At 36.8% G+C, this 7518-nt stretch overlaps 1 protein-coding gene across 1 annotated transcript; it reads right to left on the minus strand.

Annotated features, from left to right (window-relative positions):
- Positions 1-1619: 1619 nt before the first annotated feature.
- Positions 1620-6939, minus strand: LOC122427515 (lysozyme C, intestinal isozyme-like). The gene is made up of 4 exons (XM_043447058.1): positions 6762-6939; positions 5405-5569; positions 3647-3722; positions 1620-2492 (listed from the first exon to the last, which is right to left on the minus strand). The coding sequence occupies exons 1-4, from the start codon at positions 6895-6897 to the stop codon at positions 2426-2428; spliced, it is 444 nt and encodes a 147-aa protein (XP_043302993.1). The 5' UTR covers positions 6898-6939; the 3' UTR covers positions 1620-2425.
- Positions 6940-7518: the final 579 nt, after the last annotated feature.

The following is a 7518-nucleotide window of genomic DNA, read 5'->3' on the forward strand; positions in this document are numbered from 1 at the left end:
GATCAAGTAGGATGAACGGAAATCAGGTGGTCACTAGAACTGGCCCCAAGGCATCCTGGGAGGAGTCATGTTGGAGCTGTTTTCAGCTGAGTGAGGACAGAAGTCAAATTAAGAAGAGATGACAAGAGAAAGGGAGGTGAAGACATGGAGTGGGTGAATATAGATATCTCATCCCAGAAGTGTTGTTATAAAAGGGAGTCAAAAACGTTGTAGTTGGTTGTAGGGGTTAATAGTCAGCCACCTGTTGCTCTGACTAAGACGTGAGAAAATCATCATGGGAAAAGAATAAAAGCAAAATATAGAAATACAGCATAACCCAAACAAAAGTACATCAGGTTGTTTAGTTGGGGTCATCATGCCCTGGTAAGCTAAGGAAAAACATAGTGTGGACTTTGGAACACCAGGTCAGCGCAAGTTCAGATCACTGCTTGTGTACATACCAAGATGTTTTCCCAAGGCATATGTGGGTCTATGACCTCCAGCTAGGTGATACCCCTTGTATAAGAAAATAACGAAGATAGTTTAAAGTAATCGATAAAATGGGAGACATGACCAGGGACACAGGAGGCTGACTTCATCGTCACACAACAGATACTTTCTGCTTGCCAAGACACTAAATAAAAGTGATGTGGCTCCGAAGAACAGGGCTCTTAATCTAAGAGGTCTTGAGTCCCCTGGTCCCATCTTTAAGACTTTAACTCTGACTCTAGTCTCTTCTTCCCAAACTGTGCGTCGACCACTTTCGATCCCTACCTGCTGCACTGGCCGCAGCAGTTAGAGGGTTGTGTGGAGCCTGCGGAGAGTCTTTGTAAGATGAAACGTTACCAAGGCAGCTCATGCAGTGATGGGGATGATCCAGCAAAGAGGGAGAAACTCAGGATACAGGAAACCCTCAGCCTAAACTGGAGTAGTGAGAGGGCTGTGATGAAGACTGCATTTGGAGAAACAGCCAGTTGAGGAGCAGAGGCCCTTCATCCCAGTAATAAAGGGGAAGGAAGGGGGGATGGGCCCAGGGAAAGATGTTAGCGCTGCTTTGCTGGCCAGGAGAGGAGGATTTTGTATGAGGTTCCTTCTGTTCTGTCGGTGTAATACCACCTGACAGATGACTTAAGACTGCAAGACAGACTGTAAGGTCATCTGCTGAGAGCACAGTATGGAAGGCCAGTGGTTGGTGTGTGTGCTGGGACTTTGAAAAGAGAGAAGTAAATAGTGACAGTCATTTTCGAGAGTGAGGACACCAACACAGAAGGATTACAGAGAAGTGACTATGATGACCAGGTAGACTTGAGGGCCCATTTGAGATCTGTATTTATGAATTTTAAGTGAGGGGAAATCCTTGGGGGTCCCATGGTTAGGACTCCATGCTTTCACTGTTTAGAGTAAGAAGTCACGCCCTCTTGGGGAACTAATGTCCCAGAAGCTGTGTGGCACAGCCAAAAAACATTAAAAATTTAAAACATTAAGTGAGATATCAGCATGCTATGGATTTCTCTAGCAATATCCACCTGTTTCAGTACAGGTGAGGATGTAGGAAATAATAAGTGTCAGATCATTATTTCCCAATACATACATATTTCTTCAGAGACATTAAATGGCGCTAAACAAATGAAGACAAAGTATGAATTGCAAAGCTTTTAATGAAAATGTTTTTCTTTTACAACATGCATAATTTCACATCTGTTTAACAGCAATTTATTCAATGCTTACAAACTCATCTGCCTCTGAATTTAGTTATAATGCATGAATTTAAGCTAATAAGACTAAGGAAAATCAACAGCTCATCTAATCCTTCTTTATATTCCTTCAGGATCAGCAGGATGCATAAATGAGTTCTTTGCAAAGGCTAGAATAGGCTGATGTATAAATTGTGAGTTTATTTTTAAAAAGCTGTGTAAATGCAGCATTTCTACTAAAACATTTAAACCAAAGGTCACACTTATGAAAACAGAATTCTTGACTGGGCTGTTTTCCTTTTTAGCCATTTGACGTTCTGCTCTTTTTGATTGGACAGATGAGAGTTCACATGCCTACACAGGTGGGACTTTGCCTAAGATCAATTTGCTTAAAGACATTCTTTTGTTATATTTTGTTGAATATTGGGGAGTACTTATATCATTTAAGATTAAGTCTGGGTTACCCCTTTGATTAAGAACTAAATTTACTAGAGATACATTTGACAATGAAGATTTTAGACAAATATTCACCAGCATTAGTTCTGTTAGCAAGCTGAAAAATGTTGTAGGCCTAATATCAAACAATAAACAAGTGAGGTAAACATCAAGCCTCTTAGAAAGACCACATGCTCCTGCTTCTGTAAAAACATTATTTGTTTGAAAGAGTGGTAGTATAGCCTTTTACTCAACGATTACTTCCTTAATATGAAAAAGAGACAAAATGAGCTGAAGACGAAAACTCCATTCCACAGTTACACTCTGCAACCCTTAACATAATTCGTGAGATCTCGGTTTTTACAGTTCTTTTTCCATGCCACCCTATGGAGAAAAATGAAACAAATGATAAGAAGTTTGAAACATATCTTCATTGTATTATACATACTTCAAATCCTTTGTGAGAACAAAATAGTTAATCAGTACATGAAATACAAGATACAGACAGATCCAAGTATTGCTTATTTATTAACTGGAGATATGTATACCAAGGACTTCACATCTCCCCAAGGCTTCACTAGAGCACAGAACACAAATGTTGAGTCTTGTGTAGTCCACAACATAACTGCAAAGCGTATTCCATATTTACTTCCTTTCAAAAATAATTTCAAGATATGACAAGGAATTGGTAGAGTGTGGAAAAACTTAAAAACTCTAGAAGTCCTTAAAATAAATTGAGGTTAAAGTAGATTGTTTCTGTGTAATACACTGTTTAGCATAAATCTTAATTTTTTAGATTTTCAATTCCCTTGGTCTTAGAGAATATTCCCACACTTTTCTCATAACAGGAGGATAAAACCGCTCCCTACCCTCCCACACACACCTTTTTTTGGCCACACCACATGGCCTGTGGAATCTTAGTTCCCCAACCAGGTACCAGACCCCCCTCCTCCTGCATTGAAAGCATAGAATCTTAACCACTAGGGAAGACCCCAGACCTCTCCTTTAATGCTTAACCCATACCTTGCTCTGTGAAGGGAACTTACATAGTGTTGAAGGTCCATTATACTTGAAACACAAACAAACTCAGAAATTGTGGTTACCAATTGTGGGTATTGTGGGTGGGGTGAGGGGTGGGGAATTGGATGAAAGCAATGGAAAGTACTACAAACTTCCAATTATAAGATAAGTAAACACTGGAGATGTGATGTACAACATGATGAATATAATTAACACTGCTGTGTCTTACATATGAAAATAGAGAGTAAATCACAAGATTTTTCATCACAAAATTTTTTTCTTCTCTTTGATTTTTTTTATTGTTATTTTTAAATGAAGGATAATTGCTTAACAGTATTGCATTGTGTTTCTTTAATTTTGTATCCATTGAGATCATGGATGTTCACTAAACTTACTGTGATAATCATTTCATGATGTATGTAAGTCATTATGCTGTACACCTTAAATTTATGAAGTACTGTGTGTCAATTACATCTTAACAACACCGTATGGAAAACAAAAACAAAAAAATAACATACCATGCTGTAATGCCTTGCTGACTGACAATCTTCTTTGCACATGCTACAGCTTGAGTGATGTCATCTTTCAGCAAAGCTGAAAAAGAGGTGGTGAGAAATGAGGACAATGTTCACAGAAATTTCACGTAAATTTTAGGTTCAGCCAGCTTTATTCTCTTAGGCTGAGGAAAGAACAACTAAAATTATTTTTTTAAGAGTCCCTGTTTCTGTGAATATTGGGAGAAAACTCTCTCTCTCTCCATTCTATCCCATTTGGCATGAAATAAAGCATTCCGTTTCTCATTTGCCAAAGCCATTGGAAGCTCTGAAACTATTAACTAATATGATAGAAGGTTCTCTTTGCACTGGACACTTTGAAAACAAAACAAAAACAAACAAGTGGAAACCAGTCTAGCAGTTTTTTGCTCAGCAGTTCTACTAGTGAAAATTTATTCCAAAAAAAGAAAAGTAATAAGTGATGTACCCAAGATGTATGCATTAATACAAGAGTTGGATTAATAAATTTTAGAATATTTAGTGAAATTCTATTCATCCAGAAAAATTAATAAGATTGATATTTGTTGAGAAAAATGATATTGTGCAATGATGAGCAAATTGTAAAGTAGTAAATATAGTACAATTTCGTTTTTGTTGAAGCATATTGCTTACATGTTTGCATGTGGGTACAAATGTGAATTATATAGCTTTACATTCATGTATGTGAGTGATGTGTATTCTGAAAGAAGATGTGGATACCACAAGTTACCGTGGTCATAAGTCTCTGGGTAGTAGAACTTTTATTCAATGACCACAGATTATTGTATAATACAAAATAATTTTTAAACTAAACTAACTGTATATAAAAGATATGTCCAGAAGCTAATCTTATTTATTAGGAATTTTAATATTAAAAATTAAACAATATCAAATTAGCAATATTTCTCCAATATTTTATGCAATAAATATTGCATGTGCACACGTGCCTGTGTGACTCTTTGTGACCCCATGGATTGTAGCCCTCCAGGCTCCTCTGTTCATGTTGATTCTCTAGTCAAGAATACTGGAGTGGGTTGCCATACCCTCCTTTGGAGGATTTTCCCAACCCGGAGATGGAACCTGTATCTCATGTCTCCTGTACTGTCAGGAGGGTCCTTTACTACTAGCCCCACCTGGGAAGACCTAAATATTGCATATGTTATCTCAGTTTTAAAAGGAACTCAATAGAATATTTGTTTCACCCCAATTAAAAACAAATCCATATATTAACTTTTTAGAATGACAGTGATTAAATAGGAAGTGTATTTTTTAGATATGCAAACAAAAGAATTTAGGAATGAAATGTGATAATGTTTCTAATTCACTTTAAAATCACTCAGCAAAAAAACCCCTACTGTATAATATATATGTAAAAGAAGTAAATATGACAAAATTTAAAAAAAAACCACACAACCAAAGTATCCCTAAACCTCTCCCAAACCAGGTAAATTAGTAGGAATGGCATTGTTCTTTACAAAGCATCAACATGTCCAGTTATGATGAAGTGATAGATCATTCCAACTCTTGTATGTTAGCAAACAGCAACCTTCTATGATACCAGCTTTTTAATTTCTTACTGAAGGAATTATGAGGTAGATGCTAAAGCAGTTTCTAGAAGTTAAGATGGAGTTTTTCTGGGTCCCTCATGAACTCTTCAAGACCTTTTCATTTGTATTAAATCTCTCTCCTTATGGGTACCACCAAATGGGGCCTGAGCCATCACTCAACATTATCTTGTCTTACCACTGCAGGATATACCACAGCCGTTAACTGCTCCTGGGGTTTTGCCATCATTACACCACCACTTGCTGTTGATCTGAAATAGCCCATAATCAGTGCTTTTGCTTCCAGGATTGTAGTTTGTAACATGTGTGTTATAACGGCTTTCTCCATAGGTCAAACACATCCCTGAAAAAAAATGTATTTTTAGTAATAAATAGGAACATCATATGACTTATATTTCATAGCACAATTCTATTTTACTAATGACTTATTTTAGAAGCATAAAGATATATTTAGCTTGCAAATATTTTAACACTTGGTGTTAAGGGCCCTTGAGAGAATTCTTTTGTTAGCAAATCATTTGAAAATACTAATGAAGTAAGATAACATATTGCAAAAATATTAAAATAGCTGTGTCTTCTATTACTATTACCCTTCCCCTGCTCCCATCCCTCAGGTAAGATTGAACCTAGAATGGAAAAAGCAACAGAGTTGTTGAGTGTATTTGGCCATTAGCAGCAGATGCATATGCTAATGGAAAAATACTTCTATCAGGAAAAGTAAGGATATTCTAGGAGAAAGAAAATGTCTTATGATACCTAAAGGTGAATTTGGATATCAAATTAGAATCCAGACAATAAGAATCATAGGATAGGAAAGACTATGTCATCCATCCATCCATCTAGCCATTTGCTCATTTATTAAAAAATAGTTATGGAGGGGAAATGTCTGAATTCACTCTGAAAAATACAATGTTGACATTGACAGGTATGGACTGAAATACAAAGGAACTTTTCCTTAGGGCACATCTTGAATTCTGTGGAAGAAAATGAAAAATAATTAATGAACTAGAGTCAGAATAATAGAATGTTATTTCATGCTACATTTCAGGAATCCTTATGTAGATATTGATTGAGGAGAAATAGGTTCCTACAGTCCCTGTTTTAAGAGTTCAATGTAATTTTTTAAAAAACTTGGCTATTAAAAACCCAGCATCTTTGTAGGGGGATTAAAAATTACAAAAATACTACCTTACTCAGGCTTGCAGAACCCAAATTCCAAGCTGGAAATGGCTGAGGGCTGAAATATATCTTGTAGTCACCCTACATGTGCCAGCTGGCAAATTTAGTGGCACCAGAGGAGTATAGCAAGATCTGGCATGCTTAGGATGGTATAGAATTTGACCCTCCCATGCCTCAATCCTTCCCTTGGTACATCTGATTCTGAGCTGATGTTTTTGAACTATTGTAAATGTACAAACCCTTCAAGGAAAAAAAAAAGCCATTCACTCAAAGTCCCTTTCTTATTCTTCTTCCTCTATTAGTATCTGTTCCATAGCTGGCTAACTATTTGGAAGGATGAAGAATAGTTAACTTACAGTTTGCCAGGCTGATTCCCTTGTAGCCAGCCAATCCAAATTTCTTCAGAGTTCTGGCAAGCTCACATCTCTCAAATTTCTTGCCCTGGACAGCAACGGAAAGGAGGAGAAGCCCCAGAATAAGGAGAGCCTTCATGTTGACAGAAGCCAAATGTCCAAGCTGACCAGACTGAGCTGGGCTTGGTATTTAACATCTTTTCACTTCCCCCTTCTCTGACCAATTTGGGAGCTCCACCCTTGGAGACATGCGGAAAGCAGGCAATGTTTATGGTTCACATACACTAAAAGGTTTGTTCTGTATGTTTTCAGAAGGGTATTTTGATGTCCTAAGAGTTAATTGCAAGAAAATAATGAAATGATATTGCTTGAAGACATTGCTCAGAAAGAACTGGGATTAGCCCTATTGCCCAAAGAGGAACTTCCTCCTGTTTTATTATGAATTTGAGCCACTATAAAGAAGAAAAACCTGAATGAACATATTACACAATTGAAAATGTGCTCCCATCTTTGATTAACATTCATTTGCATTAAGTTTTTTATGTGCTTTCATTTTGTTGTCTTCATCTTTTTCACTTAAAATTATTTTATGTACATTTGCCACAAAGAATGTGACACATGGCCTGTTGTTCTGATAGATATATAGCAAAACACCACATTGATCACAGATTCCTATGCTGACTCTTTTGGTTGTTTCTCAGTTCTTAATTTGTAAATCAATATTTTACTGTTATAAGTAAGCCTCATGTGAACATTCCTA

This window comes from Cervus canadensis, chromosome 25, assembly GCF_019320065.1.
Source record: "Cervus canadensis isolate Bull #8, Minnesota chromosome 25, ASM1932006v1, whole genome shotgun sequence".
Lineage (NCBI taxonomy): Eukaryota > Metazoa > Chordata > Mammalia > Artiodactyla > Cervidae > Cervus > Cervus canadensis.

What these genes read in the sequence shown, in the direction of transcription:
- LOC122427515 (XM_043447058.1), bottom strand. Translation starts at nt 6,897, where the DNA reads ATGAAGGCTCTCCTTATTCTGGGGCTTCTCCTCCTTTCCGTTGCTGTC. An exon ending in GGGAATCAGCCTGGCAAACT is followed by an intron (nt 5,570 to 6,761) that starts GTAAGTTAACTA and finishes ATTTTTTTTCAG; the next exon opens with GGATGTGTTTGACCTATGGA. An exon ending in CTGTGGTATATCCTGCAGTG is followed by an intron (nt 3,723 to 5,404) that starts GTAAGACAAGAT and finishes CCTCTTTTTCAG; the next exon opens with CTTTGCTGAAAGATGACATC.